The 27114-nt window shown below is 62.8% G+C and overlaps 2 protein-coding genes and 1 non-coding gene across 6 annotated transcripts; 2 read left to right on the forward strand and 1 right to left on the reverse strand.

Moving 5' to 3' along the window:
* Positions 1 to 3023: 3023 nt before the first annotated feature.
* On the reverse strand, positions 3024 to 3105 carry TRNAL-AAG. Its single transcript has one exon. It is a non-coding gene; the product is annotated as a tRNA-Leu (tRNA).
* A 2350-nt stretch (positions 3106 to 5455) lies between these two features.
* On the forward strand, positions 5456 to 10191 carry LOC107050939 (zinc finger protein 135-like; the record flags this gene model as incomplete). Its single annotated transcript, XM_046901515.1, has 3 exons — positions 5456 to 5812; positions 6061 to 6174; positions 6278 to 10191. Coding segments are annotated over 3 exons (4329 nt in total), but the record flags the coding sequence as incomplete, so codon positions are not given.
* A 2544-nt stretch (positions 10192 to 12735) lies between these two features.
* Positions 12736 to 27060, forward strand: LOC121106941 (estradiol 17-beta-dehydrogenase 8-like). 4 transcript variants are annotated; one of them, XM_040648827.2, is made up of 9 exons: positions 12736 to 12797; positions 14455 to 14654; positions 17582 to 17698; positions 19786 to 19881; positions 21726 to 21811; positions 21913 to 21997; positions 23419 to 23461; positions 24667 to 24741; positions 26924 to 27060. In XM_040648827.2, the coding sequence occupies exons 1-9, from the start codon at positions 12752 to 12754 to the stop codon at positions 26998 to 27000; spliced, it is 825 nt and encodes a 274-aa protein (XP_040504761.1). In that variant the 5' UTR covers positions 12736 to 12751; the 3' UTR covers positions 27001 to 27060. The 4 variants fall into 4 exon arrangements, with proteins under 4 accessions (XP_040504761.1, XP_040504762.1, XP_040504763.1 ...); XM_040648828.2 differs by lacking the exon at positions 26924 to 27060 and adding an exon at positions 26624 to 26709; XM_040648829.2 differs by lacking the exon at positions 19786 to 19881.
* Positions 27061 to 27114: the final 54 nt, after the last annotated feature.

Raw genomic sequence — 27114 nt, forward strand, 5'->3', positions numbered from 1 at the left:
CCCCCCAAATTTCCCTTTTTCCCCCCAAATTTCCCCCTTCTTTCCCTTTTCCCCCCAGATTTCCCCATTCTTTCCCTTATTCCCCCCAGATTTCCCCCCCAAATTTCCCCATTCTTTCCCTTTCCCCCCCCGATTTCCCCCCCAAATTTCCTATTCCCCCCCAAATTTCCCCACTCTTTCCTTTTCCCCCCCCAGATTTCCCCCCCAAATTTCCCCATTCCCCCCCAAATCTCCCCAACTTCCCCCAAACCTCCCCCAAATCCCCCTTTTTTCCCCCATCCCCCCCCCCCATCTCCCCCCATCCCCCCCCACCCCCCCCCATCACCTCTCCCTTCGGCTCTCCGCACTCGCGGACGTTTCGGTTCCGCCCCCCGGCGCTCCGTGCGGACCCTCCCCGCCCCCCAAACCCACACCGCGCACAGCGGAGCGCAGCGCAACGCAACGGGACGGGAATGGCGACGGGATCCGCGCAGGTAACAGCGCTGCGCGTCCACTGCGCCGAAACTGCGCCGAAACTGCGCCGAAACCGCGCGGAAATTTGCGCCGAACCCCAACCGGGCGCCCGACTTTGCGCGGAAAACTGCGCGGAAATTTGCGCGGATCGCTGCGCGGCTCTCTGTGCCGCCCCCCCCCCCCCTTCCCCCCCCGTCTCTCTTTGCGCCCTTTCCCTCCGTCCCCATTTTCGTCCCTTTCCCTCCAATCGTTTCCTTCTGAAAATTCCCATTTTGGGGTTCGTTTCGGGTTTTTTTTTTTTTCCCCATTCATTCCTCCCGAAGTTCCGTTTTCTCTCCCCTTAATTTCCTTTCGCCCCCATTGGGGTTTATTTCCCCCCCCCCCCTCAATTTTGAGTCCATCTCTCCAAATTCTGACCCATTTTCAAAATTGCCATTGTTTGAAAATTCCGATTTTTGAAAATTCCGATTTTTTTCCCGAAAAATTTCGATTTTTTTCCCCAAAATTTCGATTTTTCCCCTAAATTTTCGATTTTTCCCCCAAATTTCGATTTTTTCCTCGATTTTGTTCCCATTTCTTCGCAATTTCCCCCGAAATGTGACGGAATTTCTCCGATTTCGGATTCAGTTTTCCCCGCTCTGATTTTTAATTTCGATCCCATTTTCCCTTCAGTTCCATTTTTTTTAATTTCAATTTCAATTTTTCTTTCAATTTTTTCGATTCCGATTTCCTTCGAATTTTTCGTTTTTCGTTTTTATCTTTTAATTTTATTTCCCCCAAATGTGGGGATTTTTTTCCTTAAATTTTCATTCCATTTTTTTAAATTCATTCCCTTTTTTAAATTTCCATTTTCTTCCTTCGATTCTCATTTTTTAATTTCGATTTTATTTTCGGATTTTTTTCCATTTTTATTTCATTTTTTTAAATTTAATTCCCCCTTCATTTCGATTTCATTTTCGTTTCGGTTCGGTTTTTATTTCGATTTCATTTTCCATATGTTTTAATTCCCAGATGGGATTTTCCATCGCTTTCATCCCTTAATTTGGTTTCAATTTTCCCCCATTTCAATTTCGCATTATTTAATTTCAATCCCATTTTCCATAACTTTGATTTTTTTAACGAACTTTGATTCGATTTCCCCCTAATTTTGATTCATTTTGATTAGTTCTGATTTGATTTCCCTTAATTCGGATTTTTTTAATGAATTTCGATTTGATTTCCGTTAATTAATTACGATCTCACTTTAATTGCGCGTTGCATTCCCCCGTTGGTCCCTATGGGGCCGTTCCGCCCCCTCCATTTCCCCCCATTTTCCCCCCAATTTTCCATTTTTATCCCATTTTCACCCCCGATTTTCCAATTTTCCCCAAATTTTCCCATTTTCTCCCCGATTTCTCCACTTCTTCCCCAAATTTTCAACAATTTCCCCCATTTTCACTGCAGTTTTCCCCCGATTCTTCATTTTTTCACCTATTATTCCATTTTCCTCCATTTCCCCCCAATTTTTGCCAAATTCCCCCCAATTTCTCCCACTTCCCCCCAATTACCCCTCAATTTCCCCCAATTTACCCCCATTTCCCCCAATTTCTCCCTAATTTCCCCCAATTTTCTCCTACATTTCGCCCAATTTCCCTCTGTTTTCCCCAATTTCCCCTCAATTTCCCCCAATTTCCCCCAATTTCTCCCCCATTTCCCCCAATTTTCCCCACCCCCTCTTTTCCCCCAATTTTCTCCTTCATTTCACCGAACTTCCCTTCATTTTCCCCATATTTTCCCCATATTTTCCCCATATTTTCCCCAATTTCCCCCTATTTCCCCCTATTTCCCCCAATTTCTCCCCCATTTCCCCCAATTTTCCCCACCCCCTCTTTTCCCCCAATTTTCTCCTACATTTCACTGAATTTCCCTCCATTTTCCCCATATTTTCCCCATATTTTCCCCATATTTTCCCCAATTTCCCCCTATTTCCCCCAATTTCTCCCCCATTTCCCCCAATTTTCCCCACCCCCTCTTTTCCCCCAATTTTCTCCTACATTTCACTGAATTTCCCTCCATTTTCCCCATATTTTCCCCAATTTCCCCATATTTCCCCCAATTTCCCCCCAATTACCCCCAATTTCCCTTCCATTTCCCCCAATTTCTCCCCCATTTCCCCCAATTTCCCCCAAATTCTCCCTCATTTCCCCCAATTTCCTCCAACATTTCACTGAATTTCCCTCCATTTTCCCCAATTTTCCCCAATTTCCCCCCAATTTCCCCCAATTTCCCCCCCAATCCCCCTCCCCCCAACCCCCCATTTCCCACAGGTCCCGGAAGCACTGCAGGAAGTGACGGTCATTTCCACCCCCACCGCCCCCCATCCCCCCCCGGGGCACCGCAGCCGCCCCCATCCGCCCCCAACAGGTGGGACCCCCAACCCCCCCCCCAAAACCCACAGCCCCATTTGGGGGCCCCCATTTCCCCCCGTAGGGATCCCCACACGTTATGGGGCGCAAAAGGATGGGAGCCAACGGGGTGGGGGGGGTCGGGGGGGGGGGGCAGTGGGGGGCAGACCCCCAAAAGGTGCTTTGTGGCAGCGGTGGGATTCGAACCCACGCCCCCGCAGGGACTGGAGCCTTAATCCAGCGCCTTGGACCGCTCGGCCACGCTACCGCCATGGCACACACACCCCCCCCCCCCCCCAACAGACAGTAATGGGGAACATTCGACCCAATGGGATCCAATGAGCTCACACCATTCTAAACCCATCAGCCAATCGGGTGCCACCGCCCCGAACGCATCAGCCAATGGGATGCCACCGCCCCGAACCCTTCAGCCAATGCGATCTCACCACCCAAACCGCATCACCCAATGGGATTCCACCGCCCCGAACCCATCACCCAATGGGATCCCCCCACCCAAACCCTATAACCCAATGGGATCCCCCCACCCCAAACCCTATAACCCAATGGGCTCCCCATACCCCAAACCCCACATGGGGTATAGGGACAGCCCCGCTTCATCCCCCCCACCACCCCAAACCCTTCAGCCAATGGGATCCCCCACCCCAAACCCTTATAACCCAATGGGATCCCCCCACCCCAAACCCCTATAACCCAATGGGATCCCCCCAATCTAAACCCCTATAACCCAATGGGATCCCACCACCCCAAACCCTATAACCCAATGGGATCCCCCCACCCCAAACCCATCACCCAATGGGATCCCCCCACCCCAAACCCATCACCCAATGGGATCTCACCACCCCAAACCCATCACCCAATGGGATCCCCCCACCCCAAACCCTATAACCCAATGGCCTCCCCGCACCCCAAACCCCACATGGGGGATAGGAACAACCCTGCTTCATCCCCCCCACCGCCCCAAAACCCTATAAGCCAATGGGATTCCACCACCCCACACCCATCAGCCAATGGAATCCCCCCACCCCAAACCCATCACCCAATGGGATCCCACCATCCCAAACTCCACTGCTCAATGGGATCCCCCCACCCCAAACCCTATAACCCAATGGGATCCCCCACCCCACACCCATCACCCAATGGGATCCCCCCACCCCAAGCCCCCATCACCCAATGGGATCCCCCCACCCTAAACCCCTATAACCCAATGGCCTCCCCCCACCCCAAACCCCACATGGGGTATAGGGACAGCCCCGCTTCATCCCCCCCACCGCCCCACACCCCTTTTAGGGCCGCAGGAGCGCAGTGGGGAGCCGTGGGTGCCCGACATGCTGAGCTCGGGGGACGAGGACCCCCCGCAGCCCCTGCTGTGGGTTTGGGTCCGGAGGAGGAGGAGGTGGAGGAGCTGCCCCAACACCGGGACGTCCTCCGGCTCCTCCTGCTCAGGTATGGGGGCACCCAACGGGGGGGTGGGGGGGCGGCGTGGGGGGGAAGTGGGTGTAGGATCCCATGGGGACCCCAATGGGGATGTGGTCGCGGCCCACCGGACCCCCATCCCCACCCCGGCCCCGCTGCTCCCACCCCCTTTCCGTGGTTACGTTCCCCCTTCCCATCCTTCCCATCCCCTTCCCATCCTTCCCACTCCCTTCCCATCCCCTTCCCAAAGTTCCCATCCTCTTCCCATCCTTCCCATCCCATTCCCATAGTCCCCATCCCCTTCCCATCCTTCCCACTCCCTTCCCAGCCCCTTCCCATCCTTCCATCCCTCATTTCCATCCCCTTCCCATCCTTCCCATCCCCTTCCCATAGTTCCCATCCCCTTCCCATCCTTCCTATCCCCTTCACATGGCTCCCACCCCCCTTTCTACCCTTCCCACCCCCTTCCCATCCTTCCCATCCCATTCCCATGGTTCCCATCCCATTCCCATAGTTCCCATCCCCTTCCCATTCTTCCCATCCCCTTCCCATCCTTCCCACTCCCTTTCCATCCCCTTCCCATAGTTCCCATCCCCTTCCCAAAGTTCCCATCCCCTTCCCATCCTTCCCATCCCCTTCCCATCCTTCCCACTCCCTTTCCATCCTCTTCCCATAGTTCCCATCCCCTTCCCATCCTTCCCACCCCCTTCCCATCCTTCCCATCCCCTTCCCATCCTTCCCATCACCATCCCATGGCTCCCACCCCCCTTTCTACCCTTCCCACCCCCCTTCCCATCCTTCCCACCCCTTCCCATCCTTCCCACCCCCTTCCCATTCCCTTCCCATGGCTCCCACCCCCCTTTCTACCCTTCCCATCCCCTTCCCACAGTTCTCATCCCTTCCCCATCATTCCCACCCCCTTCCCGTGGTTCCCATCCCTCATTTCCACCCCCTTCCCACCCCCTTCCCATCCCGTTCCCATTCTTCCCATCCCCTTTCCACGCTCCCCATCCCAGGGGTGCATTTCCCCCCCATCCCCGTCGCTCCCACCCCTTCACCCCCCACCCCCCCCCCCCCACAACCACCACACCCCACCCCCTCCGCCCCCCATCCCCACCCCATCATTTCCTCCCCATCAGCCCACCATCCCCCCACTCCCCCCCTCCGCCCCCCACCACCCTCCGCCCCCCATCCCCACCCCATCATTTCCCCCCCCTCTTCCCCCCATCCCCACTCCCCCCCTCCACCCCCCATCCCCACCCCACCACTCCCCACCCCCTCCGCCCCCCATCCCCACCCCATCATTTCCCCCCCATCAGCCCCCCATCCCCCCCCCATCATTTCCTCCCCCTCCGCCCCCCAACCCCACCCCATCATTTCCTCCCCCTCCGCCCCCCATCCCCCCACTCCCCCCCTCCGCCCCCCATCCCCACCCATCATTTCCTCCCCCTCCGCCCCCCATCCCCCCACTCCCCCCCTCTGCCCCCCACCCCCCTCCGCCCCCCATCCCCACCCCATCATTTCCTCCCCCTCCGCCCCCCATCCCCACCTCACCCCCCTCTTCCCCCCATCCCCACTCCCCCCCTCCGCCCCCCATCCCCACCCCACCACTCCCCACCCCCTCCGCCCCCCATCCCCACCCCATCATTTCCTCCCCCTCCGCCCCCCATCCCCACACCCCCCCCCGCCCCCCATCCCCACCCCATCATTTCCTCCCCATCAGCCCCCCATCCCCCCACTCCCCCCCTTCGCCCCCCACACCCTCCGCCCCCTATCCCCACCCCACCACTCCCCACCCCCTCCGCCCCCCATCCCCTCTCCACCCCCCTTCCGCCCCCCATCCCCACCCCATCATTTCCCCCCCATCAGCCCCCCATCCCCCCACTCCCCCCCTCCACCCCCCATCCCCACCCCATCATTTCCCCCCCATCAGCCCCCCATCCCCCCACTCCCCCCATCCCCACCCCACCACTGCCCACCCCCTCCGCCCCCCATCCCCATCCCACCCCCCTCCGCCCCCCATCCCCACCCCATCATTTCCTCCCCCTCCGCCCCCCATCCCCATCCCACCCCCCTCCGCCCCCCATCCCCACCCCATCATTTCCCCCCCCTCTTCCCCTCATCCCCACTCCCCCCCTCCGCCCCCCATCCCCGCCCCACCACTACCCACCCCCCCTCCGCCCCCCATCCCCACCCCATCATTTCCTCCCCCTCCTCCCCCCATCCCCACTCCCCCCCTCCTCCCCCCATCCCCCCATCCCCCCCTCTTCCCCCCATCCCCACTCCCCCCCTCCGCCCCCCATCCCCACCCCCTCATTTCCTCCCCCTCCGCCCCCCATCCCCACTCCCCCCCTCCGCCCCCCATCCCCCCATCCCCCTCTCCACCCCCCATCCCCACTCCCCCCCTCTGCCCCCCATCCCCACCCCATCCCCCTCCGCCCCCCATCCCCACTCCCCCCCTCCGTCCCCCATCCCCACCCCATCATTTCCTCCCCATCAGCCCCCCATCCCCCCACTCCCCCCCTCTGCCCCCCACCCCCTCCGCCCCCCATCCCCACCCCACCCCCCTCCGCCCCCCATCCCCACTCCCCCCTCCGCCCCCCATCCCCACCCCATCATTTCCCCCCCATCAGCCCCCCATCCCCACTCCCCCCCTCCGCCCCCCATCCCCACCCCCTCATTTCCCCCCCCTCCGCCCCCCATCCCCACCCCATCACCCCCCCCCAGACGCCGACGAGGACGGCTGGACGACCACAACCACAGAGGGCGCATCGCTGGACGACGCCGCCACCACCGCCGATGATGATGCCGACGCCGAGGAAGCCGAGGCCGAAGCCGTCCCCTCCGGGAGACCCCGCGGCGCCGCGTCGGCCCGGAGGGGGGTGGGCACCCCCTGCGCCCAATGCGGGCAGAGCTTCCGCCGCCCCGCCGCCCTCCGCCGCCACCGCCGCCTCCACCGCCGCCTGCGGCCGTCGCCATGCGCCCGCTGCGGCCGCGTGCTCATGTGCCGCTGGGCTCTGCGGGACCACCAGCGCAGGCACTGCCGCCCCCCCCGGCCCCCCCGGCAGCGCCGCCGCTTCCCCTGCGCCGACTGCGGCAAACAGCTCTCCTCCAACGCCGCCCTCGTCGCCCACCGCCGCATCCACACCGGCGAGCGGCCCTACGGCTGCCCCGACTGCGGCAAGCGCTTCATGGCCGCCAAGTCGCTGGGCAAGCACCGCAAGAGCCACTCGCAACGCGGCCTCTTCGCCTGCCCCGACTGCGGCAAGAAGCTGACGTCCAAAGCCACCCTGCTCAGCCACCGCCGCATCCACAGCGGGGAGAGGCCCTACGGCTGCCCCGACTGCGGCAAGCGCTTCATGGCCAACAAGTCGCTCAGCAAGCACCGCAAGAGCCACGCGGTCGCCGCTGGGGTTGCAATACCAGGCAGGGCTGCAAATGCGACCCATGCAGGGCAGCTCTGCAACCATGCACCGGAGCGGAGTGCTCAGTGCAGGCAGAGCTCAGCCTGCAGCGCAGCGCCTGCAGAGCACCCCGAGGATGCAATGCCCCATCGCTGCTTGCAATGTGGAGATGCACTCCACCTGCATTCGGCGCTGCTGCAGCACCGCAAGAGCCACGCAGTCGCCGCTGGGGTTGCAATACCAGGCAGGGCTGCAAATGCGACCCATGCAGGGCAGCTCTGCAACCATGCACCGGAGCGGAGTGCTCAGTGCAGGCAGAGCTCAGCCTGCAGCGCAGCGCCTGCAGAGCACCCCGAGGATGCAATGCCCCATCGCTGCTTGCAATGCGGAGATGCACTCCACCTGCATTCGGCGCTGCTGCAGCACCGCAAGAGCCATGCAGTCGCCACTGCGCTTGCAATACCAGGCAGGGCTGCAAATGCAGCCCATGCAGAGCAGATCTGTGGCCGCATGCCGGAGCAGAGTGCTCAATGCAGGCAGAGCTCAGCCTGCAGTTCAGTGCCTTCACAACACCCCGAGGATGCAATGCCCCATCGCTGTTTGCAATGTGGAGATGCATTCCGGCTGTGTTCAGTGCAGCTGCAGCACCACAAGAGCCACGCAGTCACAGCTGCAGTTGCAATACCAGGCAGGGCTGCAAATGCGACCCATGCAGAGCAGCTCTGCAACCATGCACCGGAGCTGAGTGCTCAATGCAGGCAGAGCTCAGCCTGCAGTGCAGCGCCCGCACAGCACCCCGAGGATGCAATGCCCCATCGCTGCTTGCAATGCGGAGCCGCATTCCGGCTGCATTCGGTGCTGCTGCAGCACCAGAAGAGCCACACAATCGCAGCTGGGGTTGCAATACCAGGCAGGGCTGCAAATGCGACCCATGCAGGGCAGCTCTGCAACCATGCACCGGAGCTGAATGGAGGATGTAAGCAGAGCTCAGCCTGCAGCACAGCGCCTGCAGAGCACCCCGAGGATGCAATGCCCCATAGCTGTTTGCAATGTGGAGATGCATTCCAGCTGCATTCGGCGCTGCTGCAGCACCAGAAGAGCCATGCAATAGAGGGAAGCAATGCCAGCAGCGCTGCAAATGCAGCCCATGCAGAGCACCTCTGCAACCACACACCAGAGCTGAATGGTGGATATAAGCAGAGCTCAGCCTGCAGCGTAGCACCTGCAGAGCACCCCGAGGATGCAATGCCCCATCGCTGCTTGCAATGCGGAGATGCATTCCGGCTGCATTCAGCGCTGCTGCAGCACCAGAAGAGCCATGCAATAGAGGGAAGCAATGCCAGCAGTGCTGCAAATGCAGCCCATGCAGAGCACCTCTGCAACCACACACCAGAGCTGAATGGTGGATATAAGCAGAGCTCAGCCTGCAGCGTAGCACCTGCAGAGCACCCCAAGGATGCAATGCCCCACCGCTGCTTGCAATGCGGAGCCGCATTCCGGCTGCATTCAGCGCTGCTGCAGCACCAGAAGAGCCATGCAATAGAGGGAAGCAATGCCAGCAGTGCTGCAAATGCAGCCCATGCAGAGCACCTCTGCAACCACACACCAGAGCTGAATGGTGGATATAAGCAGAGCTCAGCCTGCAGCGTAGCACCTGCAGAGCACCCCGAGGATGCAATGCCCCATCGCTGCTTGCAATGCGGAGATGCATTCCGGCTGCATTCAGCGCTGCTGCAGCACCAGAAGAGCCATGCAATAGAAGGAAGCAATGCCAGCAGTGCTGCAAATGCAGCCCATGCAGAGCAGCTCTGCAACCATGCACCGGAGCTGAGTGCTCAATGCAGGCAGAGCTCAGCCTGCAGCGCAGCGCCCGCACAGCACCCCGAGGATGCAATGCCCCATCGCTGCTTGCAATGCGGAGCCGCATTCCGGCTGCATTCGGTGCTGCTGCAGCACCAGAAGAGCCACACAATCGCAGCTGGGGTTGCAATACCAGGCAGGGCTGCAAATGCGACCCATACGGAGCAGCTCTGCAACCATGCACCGGAGCTGAATGGAGGATGTAAGCAGAGCTCAGCCTGCAGCTCAGTGCCTTCACAACACCCCGAGGATGCAATGCCCCATCGCTGCTTGCAATGCGGAGCCGCATTCCGGCTGCATTCAGCACTGCTGCAGCACCAGAAGAGCCACGCGGGGCCGCGGCCTCACGCATGCACCGACTGCGGGAAGGCGTTCCGGGAGGCCACGACGCTGCGCCGCCACCGCCGCATCCACACCGGGGAGAAGCCGTACGGCTGCCCGTACTGCGGGAAGAGCTTCCGCGCCAGCTCCACCCTCATCATCCACCAACGCATCCACACCGGGGAGAAGCCGTACCCCTGCGGCAGCTGCGCCAAGAGCTTCGTCTCCAGCTCGTCGCTCATGAAGCACCGCCGCACGCATCAGCGCCAGGCGCCGTGATGGGGACACGGACCCCATCCCGCTGCTTGGGGGTCTGCCGTGGTCCCGTTGGGGTGGTGGGGTTCCATGGGGTGGTGGGACTCCATGGGGTGGGGGATGATGGAGTTTGGGGTGGTGGGACTCCATTGGGTGGTCAACAATGGGGTTTGGGGTGGTGGGGTTCCATTGGGTGGTCAACGATGGGGTTTGGGGTGGTGGGACTCCATTGGGTTGGGGGTGGTGGGGTTCCGTTGGGGTGGTGGGACTCCATTGGGTGGTCAACGATGGAGTTTGGGGTGGTGGGACCCCATTGGGGTGGGGGACAATAGGGTTTGGGGTGGTGGGATTCCATTGGGTGGTCAACGATGGGGTTTGGGGTGGTTGGACCCCATTGGGGTGGGGGTGGTGGAGTTCCATGGGGTGGTGGGGTTCCATTGAGTGGTCAAAGATGGAGTTTGGGGTGGTGGGACCCCATTGGGGTGGGGGACAATAGGGTTTGGGGTGGTGGGATTCCATTGGGTGGTCAACGATGGGGTTTGGGGTGGTGGGACTCCATTGGGGTGGGGGTGGTGGGGTTCCATTGGGTGGTCAACGATGGGGTTTGGGGTGGTGGGACTCCATTGGGTTGGGGGTGGAGGGGTTCCATGCGGTGGTGGGGTTCTATGGGGTGGTGGGACTCCATTGGGTGGTCAACGATGGGGTTTGGGGTGGTGGGACTCCATTGGGATGGAGGATGGTTGGGTTTGGGGTGGCACTCATGAAGCACCGCCGCACGCATCAGCGCCAGGCGCCATGATGGGGACACGGACCCCATCCCGCTGCTTGGGGGTCTGCCGTGGTCCCGTTGGGGTGGTGGGGTTCCATGGGGTGGTCAACGATGGGGATTGGGGTGGTGGGACTCCATTGAGTGGTCAAAGATGGAGTTTGGGGTGGTGGGACTCCATTGGGGTGGTAGATGATGGGGTTTGGGTGGTGGGACTCCATTGGGTTGGGGGTGGTGGGGTTCCATGGGGTGGTGGGACTCCATTGGGTGGTCAACGATGGGGTTTGGGGTGGTGGGACTCCGTTGGGTTGGGGGTGGTGGGGTTCCATTGGCTGGTGGGACTCCATTGCGGTGGGGGTGGTGGGACTCCATTGGGTGGTCAACGATGGGGTTTGGGGTGATGGGACTCCATTGGGTGGAAGGCAATGGGGTTTGGGGTGGTGGGACTCCATTGGGTTGGGGGTGGTGGGACCCCAATGGGGTGGTGGGGTTCCATTGGGTGGTGGGGTTCCATTGGGGTGGGGGTGGTGGGGTTCCATTGGCTGGTGGGACTCCATTGCGGTGGGGGTGGTGGGACTCCATTGGGTGGTCAACGATGGGGTTTGGGGTGATGGGACTCCATTGGGTGGAAGGCAATGGGGTTTGGGGTGGTGGGACTCCATTGGGTTGGGGGTGGTGGGACCCCAATGGGGTGGTGGGGTTCCATTGGGTGGTGGGGTTCCATTGGGGTGGGGGTGGTGGGGTTCCATTGGCTGGTGGGACTCCATTGGGGTGGGGGTGGTGGGACTCCATTGGGTGGTCAACGATGGGGTTTGGGGTGGTGGGGTTCCATTGAGTGGTCAAAGATGGAGTTTGGGGTGGTGGGACTCCATTGGGTGGAAGGCAATGGAGTTTGGGTGGTGGGACTCCATTGGGTGGTCAACGATGGGGTTTGGGGTGGTGGGGTTCCATGGGGTGGTGGGACTCCATTGGGGTGGGGGACGATGGGGTTTGGGGTGGTTATGGGGGTCTTTGGGGAGAGTTTTGTAGGAGATGTTCATTAAAGAGTGATTGGTGATGTGGGGACACCATTGGGGACCCAATGGGACATGGAGACATCAATGGAATGTGAGAGACCCCAATGGGACATGGGGACCCCAATGGGACGTGGAGGACCCCAATGGGACATGGGGACCCCAATGGGACATGGGGACCCTAATGGGACATGGAGACACCATGGTGACCCAATGGGACATGGGGACCCCAATGGGACATGGAGACACCATGGTGACCCCAATGGGACATGGAGGACCCCAATGGGACATGGGGACCCCAATGGGACATGGAGACACCATGGTGACCCAATGGGACATGGGGACCCCAATGGGACGTGGAGGACCCCAATGGGACATGGGGACCCCAATGGGACATGGAGACACCATGGGGACCCCAATGGGACATGGAGGACCCCAATGGGACATGGGGACCCTAATGGGACATGGAGACACCATGGGGACCCAATGGGACATGGGGACCCCAATGGGACGTGGAGGACCCCAATGGGACATGGGGACCCCAATGGGACATGGAGACACCATGGGGACCCAATGGGACATGGAGGACCTCAGTGGAACGTGAAAGACCACAGTGGGACATGGAGGACCCCAATGGGACATAGAGGACCCCAATGGGGACATTGGGGACGTGGAGGACCCCAAAGAGGCGCATGGGGTCACCAGGGTGACGTGGGGACGGACCGAGGGGGACCGACCACAGAGGCGCGGTGGGGATAGAGCGCCGCTCCCAGCTCACTTCCGGCCGCCGCTCTCCGCACGCTTCCGGCTGCCGCTCGCTGCTCGCTTCCGGCGCCTCGCAGCTCACTTCCGGCCGCCGCCATGGGCTCAGCGGGGCGGCTCGGCGGGGTGGTGGCGCTGGTGACAGGTGGCCGTGTCGCGACAGGAGGGGCGGGGCGTGTCGCGACAGGCGGGGGGGGGGGGGGGAGGAAGGGACAAACCCCATAGGGGACACCTGGGGGGTGACAGTGCCCCATAGGGGATACCTGGGGGGGGTGAGAGCCCTATAGGTGACATCTGGGGAGGCTGAGGTGACATCAGGGGGGTGACAGCCCCATAGCTGACACTTGGGGGGGTGACATCCCCATAGATGCCACTTGGGGGGTGACAAACCCCATAAGTGACATCTGGGGGGGGGGTGACAGCCCTATAGGTGCCACCTGGGGGGGTGAGGTGACATCTGGGGGGGACATCCCCATAGGTGACACTTGGGGGGGGGGCGACACCCCTATAGGTGACACTTAGGGGGGTGACGACCCCATAGGAGACCTCTGGGGGGGCTGACAGCCCTATAGGTGCCACCTGGGGGGGGTGAGGTGACATCTGGGGGGGGACAACCCCATAGGTGACACTTGGGGGGGGTGACAGCCCCATAGGTGACCTCTGGGGGAGGGTGACAGCCCCATATGTGACCTCTGGGGGAGGGTGACAGCCCTATAGGTGCCACCTGGGGGGGGTGAGGTGACATCTGGGGGGGGACAACCCCATAGGTGACACTTGGGGGGGGTGACAGCCCCATAAGTGAGCTCTGGGGGAGGGTGACAGCCCCATATGTGATCTCTGGGGGGGGTGGCAGCCCCATAGGTGCCACCTGGGGGGGGTGAGGTGACCTCTGGGGGGGGGGACAGCCCTATAGGTGACATCAAGGGGGGTGAGGCGACATCTGGGGGGGGGGGGACAGCCCCATAGGTGCCACCTGGGGGGGGTGAGGTGACATCTGGGGGGGGGGACAGCCCTATAGGTGCCACCTGGGGGGGGTGAGGTGACCTCTGGGGGGGGGGACAGCCCTATAGGTGCCACCTGGGGGGGGGTGAGGTGACATCTGGGGGGGGTGACAGCCCCATAAGTGATCTCTGGGGGGGGTGGCAGCCCCATAGGTGCCATCTGGGGGGGGGTGAGGTGACATCTGGGGGGGGTGACAGCCCCATAGGTGACACTTGGGGGGGGTGACAGCCCCATAAGTGAGCTCTGGGGGAGGGTGACAGCCCCATATGTGATCTCTGGGGGGGGTGGCAGCCCCATAGGTGCCACCTGGGGGGGTGAGGGCGACATCTGGGGGGGGGGACAGCCCCATAGGTGCCACCTGGGGGGGGTGAGGTGACATCTGGGGGGAGGACAGCCCCATAGGTGCCACCTGGGGGGGGTGAGGTGACCTCTGGGGGGGTGACAGCCCTATAGGTGCCACCCGGGGGGGGTGAGGTGACATCTGGGGGGGGGACAGCCCCATAGGTGCCACCTGGGGGGGGTGAGGTGACATCTGGGGGGGGTGGCAGCCCCATAGGTAACATCTGGGGGGGTGAGGTGACATCTGGGGGGGGGGACAACCCCATAGGTGCCACCTGGGGGGGGTGAGGTGACATCTGGGGGGGTGACAGCCCTATAGGTGCCACCCGGGGGGGGTGAGGTGACATCTGGGGGGGGTGGCAGCCCCATAGGTGCCACCCGGGGGGGGCGGCAGTCCCCATCGCTGCCACTTGTGGGGCGGTGCCCCCCCCCATCCCCCCCATTCCCGGTGCCCCCCCCAGGCGGCGGCAGCGGCATCGGCCGCGCCGTGTGTGTCCGTCTGGCGCGGGATGGCGCCCGCGTGGCCGTGGCCGACCGCGATGGGGGTTGGGCGGGGGAGGTGAGGGAGGGGCTGTCCCCAACGCCCCCCCCCCTCCACGCCGCCTTCGCCGTCGACGTGGCCTCCCAGGACAGCGTGGACGCCATGGTGGCGCGCGTGCAGGTAGGGGGGCGCTGTGCCCGGCTCCCCCCGTGTCCCCCGTTCACCCCATATGCCCGTTGGCCCCATATGCCCATTGGCCCCATTGGCCCCATGTCCCCATTGGCCCCATGTCCCCATATCCCCGTGTCCCCATTGGCCCCATGTCCCCATAGACCCTGTTGACCCCATAACCCCATGTCCCCATTGACCCCATGTCCCCATTGGCCCCATGTCCCCATATCCCTGTGTCCCCATTGACCCCATGTCCCCATTGACCCTGTTGACCCCATATCCCCATGTCCCCATTGACCCCATATGCCCATTGGCCCCATATCCCCATGTCCCCATTGACCCCATGTCCCCATTGTCCCCATTGACCCCATAGACCCTGTTGACCCCATAACCCCATGTCCCCGTTGACCCCATATGCCCATTGACCCCGTATCCCTGTGTCCCCATTGGCCCCATGTCCCCATTGGCCCCATGTCCCCATTGTCCCCATTGACCCCATGTGCCTATTGACCCCATATGCCCATTGGCCCCATATCCCCGTGTCCCCATTGGCCCCATGGCCCCATTGGCCCCATTGGCCCCATGTCCCCATTGGCCCCATGTCCCCATAGACCCTGTTGACCCCATATCCCCATGTCCCCGTTGACCCTGTTGACCCCATATCCCCATGTCCCCATTGGCCCCATTGGCCCCATGTCCCCATTGGCCCCATGTCCCCATAGACCCTGTTGACCCCATATCCCCATGTCCCCGTTGACCCTGTTGACCCCATATCCCCATGTCCCCATTGGCCCCATTGGCCCCATGTCCCCATTGGCCCCATGTCCCCATAGACCCTGTTGACCCCATATCCCCATGTCCCCATTGACCCCATATGCCCATTGGCCCCATTGACCCCATATGCCCGTTGGCCCCATATCCCCATGTCCCCATTGACCCCATATGCCCATTGGCCCCATTGACCCCATATCCCTGTGTCCCCATTGACCCCATGTCCCCATTGTCCCCATATGCCCATGTCCCCATTGACCCCATATCCCCATATCCCCATGTCCCCATTGACCCCATATGCCCATTGGCCCCATATCCCCATGTCCCCATTGACCCCATATGCCCGTTGACCCCATATCCCCATGTCCCCATTGACCCCATGTCCCCATTGTCCCCATTGACCCCATAGACCCTGTTGACCCCATAACCCCATGTCCCCGTTGACCCCATATGCCCATTGACCCCGTATCCCTGTGTCCCCATTGGCCCCATGACCCCATATGCCCATTGACCCCATATGCCCATTGGCCCCATATCCCCATGTCCCCATTGACCCCATGTCCCCATTGGCCCCATTGACCCCATAGACCCTGTTGACCCCATAACCCCATGTCCCCGTTGACCCCATAAGCCCATTGGCCCCATATCCCCATGTCCCCATTGACCCCATGTCCCCATTGTCCCCATTGACCCCATTGACCCCATAGACCCTGTTGACCCCATAACCCCATGTCCCCGTTGACCCCATATGCCCATTGACCCCATATGCCCATTGGCCCCATTGGCCCCATGTCCCCATTGTCCCCATTGGCCCCATGTCCCCATTGGCCCCATGTCCCCATTGACCCCATATTCCCATTGTCCCCATATCCCCATGCATCCCTATGTCCCCATTCCCCCCACCCCTCACATCCCCTCCATCCCCCCCCACCTCTCCTGCCCCCCCACATCCCCTCCATCCCCCTCCATCCCACCCCCCCCACCTCTCCTGCCCCCCCACATCCCCTCCATCCCACCCCCCCCACCTCTCCTGCCCCCCCACATCCCCTCCATCCCACCCCCCCCACCTCTCCTGCCCCCCTCCACACCCCCCAAATCCCCTCCATCGCCCCCCCACCTCTCCTGCCCCCCAAACCCCCCCACATCCCCTCCATCCCACCCCCCCCACCTCTCCTGCCCCCCCCCACCCCCCCATCCCCTCCATCCCACCCCCCCACCTCTCCTGCCCCCCCCCACACCCCCCAAATCCCCTCCATCGCCCCCCCACCTCTCCTGCCCCCCAAACCCCCCCACATCCCCTCCACCCCCCCACCTCTCCTGCCCCCCCCAACCCCCCCACATCCCCTCCATCCCACCCCCCCACCTCTCCTGCCCCCCCCCAAACCCCCCACATCCCCTCCATCCCACCCCCCCCACCTCTCCTGCCCCCCCCCACACCCCCCAAATCCCCTCCATCGCCCCCCCACCTCTCCTGCCCCCCAAACCCCCCCACATCCCCTCCACCCCCCCACCTCTCCTGCCCCCCCCACAGCCCCACATCCCCTCCATCCCACCCCCCCACCTCTCCTGCCCCCCCCCACCCCGCCACATCCCCTCCATCCCCCCCCACCTCTCCTGCCCCCCCCATATCCCCTCCATCCCACCCTTCCCACCTCTACTGCCCCCCCCCAAACCCCCCCACATCCCCTCCATCCCACCCCCCCCACCTCTCCTGCCCCCCCCCACACCCCCCAAATCCCCTCCATCGCCCCCCCACCTCTCCTGCCCCCCAAACCCCCCCACATCCCCTCCACCCCCCCACCTCTCCTGCCCCCCCCACAGCCCCACATCCCCTCCATCCCACCCCCCCACCTCTCCTGCCCCCCCCCACCCCGCCACATCCCCTCCATCCCCCCCCACCTCTCCTGCCCCCCCCATATCCCCTCCATCCCACCCTTCCCACCTCTACTGCCCCCCCACACACCCCCCCACATCCCCTCCATCCCCCCCACCTCTCCTGCCCCCCCCACCCCCCACATCCCCTCCATCCCCCCCTTACCTCTCCTGCCCCCCCCACAGCCCCACATCCCCTCCATCCCCCCCCACCTCTCCTGCCCCCAAATCCCCCCCCACCCCCCCACATCCCCTCCATCCCCCCCCACCTCTCGTGCCCCCCCCCCCCCCAGGACCACTTTGGGACCCCCCCCTCCATCTGTGTGACGTGCGCCGGTGTGACCCGCGATGAGTTCCTGCTGCGTCTGCCCCACAACCACTTCGATGAGGTGCTCAGCGTCAACCTGAAGGTACAGCGGGACGGGGGGGCAGGGGGGGCATTGGGGGGCATTGGGGACAGGGGGGGCATTGGGGGACATTGGGGACGGGGGGGACAGAGGGGATGTGGGGGACTAGGGGGGCATTGGGGACAGGGGGGATGTGGGGGACGGGGGGGGCATTGGGGACAGGGGGGATGTGGGGAACGGGGGGGGCATTGGGGACAGGGGGGCATTGGGGGACATTGGGGACGGGGGGGACAGAGGGGATGTGGGTGATGGGGGGGCATTGGGGACGGGGGGCACAGGGGGGGCATTGGGGGACATTGGGGACGGGGGGACACTGGGGACATAGGGGATGTGGGGGACATTGGGGACAGGGGGGGCAGGGGGGACATTGGGGACAGGGGGGGCATTGGGGACAGGGGGGATGCGGGGGACAGGGGGGGCAGGGGGGACAGGGGGGACATGGGGGGCAGTGGGGATGGGGGGGGCATTGGGGGGACATTGGGGACAGGGGGGGCAGGGGGGGCATTGGGGACGGGGGGGATGCGGGGGACAGGGGGGGACATTGGGGACAGGGGGGACATGGGGGATGTGGGGGACGGGGGGGACAGAGGGGATGTGGGGGGCAGGGGGGACAGGGGGGACATGGGGGGCAGTGGGGATGGGGGGGGCATTGGGGACAGGGGGGGCAGGGGGGACATTGGGGACATTGAGGACATGGGGGATGTGGGGGGTGGGGGGCATGGGGGACAGGGGGGGGCAGGGGGGACAGGGGGGACATTGGGGACATAGGAGACATTGGGGACAGGGGGGGCATTGGGGATGTGGGGGACAGGGGGGGCATTGGGGACAGTGGGGACATGGGGGATGTGGGGGATACTGGGGACTGGGGGGACGTGGGGGACATTGGGGATGTGGGGGGACGTTGGGGACAGGGGGGATGTTGGGGACATTGGGGACGGGGGAGCCTCACATGACAGCGTTTGTCCCCTCTCTGTCCCTTCTCTGTCCCCTCTGTGTCCCCCCTCTGTCCCTTCCCTGTCCCCCATCTGTCCCCCCTCTGTCCCCTCCCTGTCCCCTCCGTGTCCCCTCCCTGTCCCCTCCGTGTCCCCTCTGTGTCCTATCTGTATCCCCCTTTTGTCCCCTCTGCCCCCCCTCTGTCCCCTCTGCCCCCCCTCTGTCCCCTCTGTATCCCCTCCCTGTCCCCTCTCTGTCCCCTCCCTGTCCCCTCTGTGTCCCTCCCTCTCCCCTCGCTGTCCCCTCTGTCCCCCCTCTGCCCTCTGTGTCCCCCTTCTGTCCCCTCTGCCCCCCCTCTGTCCCCTCCATGTCCCCTCCCTGTCCTCTCTGTGTCCCCTCGCTGTCCCCCCTCCCTGTCCCTTCTGTGTCCCCCCTCTGTCCCCTCCCTGTCTCCCCTCTGTCCCCCCTCTATCCCCTCCCCGTCCCCCCTGTGTCCCCCCTCTGTCCCCTCCGTGTCCCCCTTCTGTCCTCTGTGTCCCCCCTCTGTCCCCTCTGTCCCCCCCGTCCCTTCTGTCCCCCCTCTGTCCCCCCTCTGTCCCCCCTCTGTCCCCCCCGTCCCCTCCGTGTCCCCTCCGTGTCCCCTCTGTGTCCCCCCTCTGTCCCCTCTGTCCCCCCTCTGTCCCCTCCGTGTCCCCCCTCTGTCCCCCCTCTGTCCCCTCTGTACCCCCCTTTTGTCCCCTCTGTCCCCCCTCTGTCCCCTCCGTGTCCCCTCTGTGTCCCCCCTCTGTCCCCTCTGTCCCCCCCGTCCCTTCTGTCCCCCCTCTGTCCCCCCTCTGTCCCCCCCGTCCCCTCCGTGTCCCCTCCCTGTCCCCTCTGTGTCCCCCCTCTGTCCCCTCTGTCCCCCCTCTGTCCCCTCTGTGTCCCCTCTGTGTCCCCCCTCTGTCCCCTCTGTATCCCCCTTTTGTCCCCTCTGTCCCCCCTCTGTCCCCTCCGTGTCCCCCCCGTCCCCTCCCTGTCCCCCCTGTGTCCCCCCTCTGTCCCCTCTGTCCCCCCTCTGTCCCCTCTGTCCCCCCTCTGTCCCCTCCGTGTCCCCTCCCTGTCCCCTCTGTCCCCCCTCTGTCCCCTCTGTCCCCCCCCCGTCCCCTCCGTGTCCCCAGGGCACGTTCCTGGTGACGCAGGCGGTGGCGCGGGCGATGGTGGCGGTGGGAGCAGCCCGGGGGTCCATCGTCCACGTGGGCAGCATTGTGGGCAAGGTGGGCGTGGGGACAACGGGGACAGAGGGACGTGGGGGGGCGTGTGGGGATGGGGGGCACAGAGGGATATGGGGACAGTGGGGGCATGGAGGGATATGGGGACAATGGGGGCACACAGGGATAGGGGGACAGTGGGGGCATAGAGGGATAGGGGGGCACAGAGGGATATGGGGACAGTGGGGGCATGGAGGGATATGGGGACAATGGGGGCATAGAGGGATATGGGGGCACACAGGGATAGGGGGACAATGGGGGCATAGAGGGATAGGGGGATATAGGGGGATATGGGGACATAGAGGGATATGGGGACATACAGGGATATGGGGACAATGGGGGCATAGAGGGATATGGGGACATAGGGGGATATGGGGGCATAGAGGGATATGGGGGCATAGGGGGATATGGGGACAGTGGGGGCATATAGGGATATGGGGGCACACAGGGATAGGGGGACAATAGGGACATAGAGGGATATGGGGACACAGAGGGATATGGGGACAATGGGGGCATGGAGGGATATGGGCACATACAGGGATACGGGGACATAGAGGGATATGGGGACAATGGGGACATGCAGGGATATGGGGACATAGACGGATATGGGGACAATGGGGACATAGACGGATATGGGGACATGAAGGGATATGGGGACATAGAGGGATATGGGGACAATGGGGGCATGGAGGGATATGGGGACATAGAGGGATATGGGGACAGTGGGGGCATGGAGGGATATGGGGACAATGGGGGCATATAGGGATATGGGGGCACACAGGGATAGGGGGACAGTGGGGGCATGGAGGGATATGGGGGCACAGAGGGATATGGGGACATAGGGGGATATGGGGACAGTGGGGGCATATAGGGATATGGGGGCACACAGGGATATGGGGACAGTGGGGGCATGGAGGGATATGGGGACAATGGGGGCACACAGGGATAGGGGGACAGTGGGGGCATAGAGGGATAGGGGAACATAGGGGGATATGGGGACATAGAGGGATATGGGGACAATGGGGACATAGAGGGATATGGGGACAATGGGGGCATGGAGGGATATGGGGACATAGAGGGATATGGGGACAATGGGGACATTGAGGGATATGGGAACAATGGGGGCATGGAGGGATATGGGGACATAAAGGGATATGGGGACAATGGCGACATGTAGGGATATGGGGACAATGGGGACGTAGAGGGATATGGGGACAGGGTGATGGGGTGGCATGGGGACAGGGGGACATATAGAGACATGGGGACAGGGTGATGGGGTGACATGGGGACATGGGGACATATAGGGCCATGGGGACATATAGGGCCATGGGGACATGTAGGGACATGGGGACATGTAGGGACATGGGAACAGGGGCACATGGGGACAGGGTGATGGGGTGATATGGGGACAGGGGGACATATAGGGACGTGGGGACAGGGGGACATGGGGACAGGGTGATGGGGTGATATGGGGACAGGGGGACATGGGGATATGGGGACATATAGGGATATGGGGACAGGGTGATGGGGTGACATGGGGACAGGGGGACATGGGGACAGGGTGATGGGGTGACATGGGGACAGGGGGACATATAGGGATATGGGGACAGGGTGATGGGGTGACATGGGGACATATAGGGCCATGGGGACATGTAGGGACGTGGGGACTGGGGGACAGGGGGACATGGGGATATGGGGACATATAGGGACATGGGGACAGGGTGATGGGGTGATATGGGGACAGGGGGACATATAGGGATATGGGGACAGGGTGATGGGGTGATATGGGGACAGGGGGACATGGGGACGTGGGGACAACGGGGACCCCACGGTGCCAATGTGCCCCCCAGGTGGGCAACGTGGGCCAGGCCAACTACGCGGCCTCCAAATCCGGCGTGGAGGGGCTGATGAGGAGCTGCGCCAAAGAGCTGGGCAGGTTGGGGGGGTGACGTCATCGCCGGGAGGGCGACGTCATCGGGATGACGTCATCGGGGGTCCCCAACGCCGCCGTGGCGCCTCATGGGTGGCCCCGTCCAGGTTTGGGATCCGCTGTAATGCGGTGCTGCCCGGATTCATCCGCACCCCAATGACTGCCAGGGTGCCCAGCAAAGTGATAGGGAAGGTAAGGGGGGGGCTATGGGGACAGGGGGGACGGTGGGGGTGGGGGGGACATTCGGGACAGTGGGGACAGAATGGGGCTGGGGGGATAATGGGGACAGAGGGGACAGAATGGGGATGGGGGGGATAATGGGGACAGGGGGGACAGTGGGGATGGGGGGGACAGAATGGGGACATTGGGGACAGAATGGGGACAGGGGGACAGAATGGGGACAGAATGGGGATGGGGGGAACGGGGACACTGGGGATGGGGGGACAGGGACACTGGGGACAGAATGGGGACAGAATGGGGATGGGGGGACGGGGACAGTGGGGACAGAAGGGGGACAGGGGGGACAGACTGGGGATGGGGGGATAATGGGGACGGGGGGGCATTGGGGATGGGGGGGACAGGGGGACACTGGGGGCAGGATGGGGACAGAAGGGACAGAATGGGGATGGGGGGATAATGGGGACAGGGGGGACAGTGGGGACCGGGGGGGACAGAATGGGGATGGGGGGGACGGGGACAGAATGGGGACAGGGGGGACAGTGGGGATGGGGGGATAATGGGGATGGGGGGGCATTGGGGATGGGGGGGACAGAGTGGGGACATTGGGGACAGAATGGGGACAGAATAGGGATGGGGGGACAGAATGGGGACAGTGGGGACAGAATGGGGACAGTGGGGACAGAAGGGGGATGGGGGGACAGGATGGGGATGGGGGGATAATGGGGACGGGGGGGGACAGTGGGGACAGAATGGGGATGGGGGGATAATGGGGCCGGGGGGGGAATTGGGGATGGGGGGGACAGAATGGGGACATTGGGGACAGAATGGGGACAGAATGGGGATGGGGGGACTATGGGGACAGTGGGGGCAGGATGGGGATGGGGGGATAATGGGGACGGGGGGGACATGGGGGATGGGGGGGACATTGGGGACATTGGGGACAGAATGGGGACAGAAGGGGGATGGGGGGACTGTGGGGACAGTGGGGGCAGTGGGGGCAGGATGGGGATGGGGGGATAATGGGGACGGGGGGGACATGGGGGACAATGGGGACAGAATGGGGACAGAATGGGGATGGGGGGATAATGGGGCCGGGGGGGGAATTGGGGATGGGGGGGACAGAATGGGGACATTGGGGACAGAATGGGGACAGAATGGGGATGGGGGGATAATGGGGACAGGGGGGCATTGGGGATGGGGGGACATTGGGGGCAGAGGGGGGACGGGGGGGGCATTGGGGGTGGGGGGGATGGGGGGACATTGGGGACAGAATGGGGGCAGTGGGGACATTGCGGATGGAGGGGATATTGGGGACAGAATGGGGGCAGTGTGGGAACATTGGGGAGACATTATGGGGACAGTGTGGGGCCACCGCAGTGACATCACGGTGACATCACAGTGACATCACAGCTCTTCTCCCCCCCCCCCCCCAGTTTGCAGCGCTGGTGCCAATGGGACGTCTGGGACAGCCAGAGGGTGAGTGACAGCAGCAGAGCCACCTCTGTGGGGACAGCAGTGTCACCTCTATGGGGCACCAGTGTCACCTCTATGGGGCAGCAGTGTCACCTCTACGGGGACCCCGATGTCACCTCTATGGGGACCTCAATGTCACCTCTATGGGGACAGCAGTGCCACCTCTATGGGGCCACCAATGACACCTCTGTGGGGACCCCAATGCCACCTCTATGGGGACCCCAATGCCACCTCTATGGGGCCACCAATGCCACCTCTATGGGGACCCCGATGTCACCTCTATGGGGACCCCAATGCCACCTCTATGGGGACCCCAATGCCACCTCTATGGGGACACCAATGCCACCTTTATGGGAACAGCAGTGTCACCTCTATGGGGACCCCAGTGTCACCTCTATGGGGACACCAATGTCACCTCTATGGGGACACCAATGTCACCTCTGTGGGGACCCCGATGTCACCTCTATGGGGCCACCAATGTCACCTCTATGGGGATCCCAATGTCACCTCTATGGGGACAGCAGTGCCACTTCTATGGGGCCACCAATGTCACCTATATGGGATAGCGGTGTCACCTCCATGGGGACCCCAATGCCACCTCTATGGTGACCCCAATGCCACCTCTGTGGGGACCCCAATGTCACCTCTATGGGGACAGCAGTGTCACCTCTATGGGGACCCCAATGTCACCTCTATGGGGCAGCAGTGTCACCTCTATGGGGACCTCAATGTCACCTCTATGGGGACAGCAGTGCCACCTCTATGGGGCCACCAATGACACCTCTGTGGGGACCCCAATGTCACCTCTATGGGGACACCAATGCCACCTTTATGGGAACAGCAGTGTCACCTCTATGGGGACCCCGATGCCACCTCAATGGGGCCACCAATGCCACCTCTGTGGGGACCCCAATGCCACCTCTATGGGAACAGCAGTGCCACCTCTCTGGGGACCCCGATGTCACCTCTCTGGGGACCCCGATGTCCCCTCTATGGGGCCACCAATGTCACCTCTGTGGGGACCCCAATGCCACCTCTATGGGAACAGCAGTGCCACCTCTCTGGGGACCCCAATGCCACCTCTATGGGAACAGCAGTGCCACCTCTCTGGGGACCCCGATGTCACCTCTATGGGGACCCCGATGTCCCCTCTATGGGGCCACCAATGTCACCTCTATGGGGCCCCCGATGTCCCCGTGTCCCCCCAGAGGTGGCGGACGTCTGTGCCTTCCTGGCGTCAGAGGACAGCGCGTACATCACCGGTGCCAGCGTGGAGGTGACAGGTGGGGCTGTCCCCAAATGCCCCCCATTGTCCCCAAATCCCCCCCCATTGTCCCCAAATGCCCCCCACGTGTCCCCATCTGCCCCCCAAGTGGCCCAATTTCCCCCCAAATCCCCCCAGTGGCCCTCCATCCCCCTCAGTGTCCCCCATGTGCCACCCTAATGTCCCCATATCCCCCCCAAAGGGTCCCCATGTCCCCCCCACTGCCCCCATATCCACCCCCAGTGGGTCCCTGTGCCCCCCTAATGTCCCCAAATCCCCCCATTGTCCCCATATAACCCCTCATATCCCCCCCATTGGCCCCATATCCCCCCCATTGCTCCCCCACTGTCCCCATATCCTCCCCAGTGGGTCCCTTGCCCCCCTAATGTCCCCAAATCCCCCCCATTGTCCCCAAATCCCCCCCATTGTCCCCATATAACCCCTCATATCCCCCCCATTGGCCCCATATCCTTCCATTGGCCCCATATCCCCCTCAGTGTCCCCCACTGTCCCCATATCCCCCCCAGTGGGTCCCTGTGCCCCCTTAATGTCCCCACATCCCCCCCATTGTCCCCATATCCCCCCCAAAGGGTCCCCATGTCCCCCCCATTGTCCCCATATCCCCCCATTGTCCCCATATCCCTCCCAAAGGGTCCCCATGTCCCCCCCACTGCCCCCATATCCACCCCCAGTGGGTCCCTGTGCCCCCCTAATGTCCCCAAATCCCCCCCATTGTCCCCATATAACCCCTCATATCCCCCCATTGGCCCCATATCCCCCCCATTGCTCCCCCACTGTCCCCATATCCTCCCCAGTGGGTCCCTTGCCCCCCTAATGTCCCCAAATCCCCCCCATTGTCCCCATATAACCCCTCATATCCCCCCCATTGGCCCCATATCCTTCCATTGGCCCCATATCCCCCTCAGTGTCCCCCACTGTCCCCATATCCCCCCCCAGTGGGTCCCTGTGCCCCCTTAATGTCCCCACATCCCCCCCATTGTCCCCATATCCCCCCCAAAGGGTCCCCATGTCCCCCCCATTGTCCCCATATCCCCCCATTGTCCCCATATCCCTCCCAAAGGGTCCCCATGTCCCCCCCACTGCCCCCATATCCACCCCCAGTGGGTCCCTGTGCCCCCCTAATGTCCCCAAATCCCCCCCATTGTCCCCATATAACCCCTCATATCCCCCCCATTGGCCCCATATCCCCCCCATTGCTCCCCCACTGTCCCCATATCCTCCCCAGTGGGTCCCTTGCCCCCCTAATGTCCCCAAATCCCCCCCATTGTCCCCATATAACCCCTCATATCCCCCCCATTGGCCCCATATCCTTCCATTGGCCCCATATCCCCCTCAGTGTCCCCCACTGTCCCCATATCCCCCCCCAGTGGGTCCCTGTGCCCCCCTCATGTCCCCATATCCCCCCCATTGTCCCCATATCCCCCCATTGTCCCCCACTCCCCCCATGTCCTCCCCCCATTATCCCCATATTTCCTCCCACATCCCCTCCATTGTCCCCCATATAACCCCCCATATCCCCCCCATTGTCCCCATATCCCCCCCATATCCCCCCAATGTCCCCATATCCCCCCATTGCCCCCCATATCACCCCCATATCCCCCCAATGTCCCCATATCCCCCCATTGCCCCCCATATCACCCCCCATATCCCCCATGTCCCCCCTATATCCCCCCATATCCCCCCCATTGTCCCCACATCCCCCCATATCCCCCCTAATGTCCCCATATCCCCCCATATCCCCCCATATCGCCCCCATATCCCCCCTAATGTCCCCATATCCCCCCATTGCCCCCCATATCGCCCCCCATATCCCCCTCCATGTCCCCCCATTGCCCCCCATTTCCCCCCCCCATACCCCCCCATCCCCGCTCTCTTTCCAGGCGGTCTCTTCATGTGATCCACGCAGCCCCCCCAAAACCCCCCGCAGCTCCACGCAATAAATGGGGCTTTGCCCCCCCCACTCGGCTGCCGCCTCATTGGCTCTCTGTGTCCCCGCGCCGCCTCCTGATTGGCTCACTCTTCCCAACCGAGCCACCTGATTGGCTCGCTCTTCCCAGTCCCAGCCACGATTGGCTCGCTCTTCCCAACCGTGCCATTTGATAGGCTCATTCTGCCCAACCACACCTCCTGATTGGCTCGTTCTTCTCAACCAAGCCACCTGATTGGCTCGCTCTTCCCAGCCCTGCTTCGTGAGCGCCTCACTTCCCAACCGAACCACCTGATTGGCTCACTCACTGATTGCAGCCGCGCCACGTGATTGGCTCAGGCTCCCTAACCGCGCCTCCTGATTGGTCGCCAGACATGCAGTAGGCGGGACTTCCGTGTCCCCCCGCGTTCTCCGCCGCCGGCCGGAAGTGACGCAAAACAAACC

This window comes from Gallus gallus, chromosome 16 (assembly GCF_016699485.2).
Source record: "Gallus gallus isolate bGalGal1 chromosome 16, bGalGal1.mat.broiler.GRCg7b, whole genome shotgun sequence".
NCBI lineage: Eukaryota > Metazoa > Chordata > Aves > Galliformes > Phasianidae > Gallus > Gallus gallus.

What these genes read in the sequence shown, in the direction of transcription:
- LOC121106941 (XM_040648827.2), top strand. Translation starts at nt 12,752, where the DNA reads ATGGGCTCAGCGGGGCGGCTCGGCGGGGTGGTGGCGCTGGTGACAG. An exon ending in TGCTCAGCGTCAACCTGAAG is followed by an intron (nt 17,699 to 19,785) that starts GTACAGCGGGAC and finishes CCGTGTCCCCAG; the next exon opens with GGCACGTTCCTGGTGACGCA. An exon ending in TGGGCAGCATTGTGGGCAAG is followed by an intron (nt 19,882 to 21,725) that starts GTGGGCGTGGGG and finishes TGTGCCCCCCAG; the next exon opens with GTGGGCAACGTGGGCCAGGC.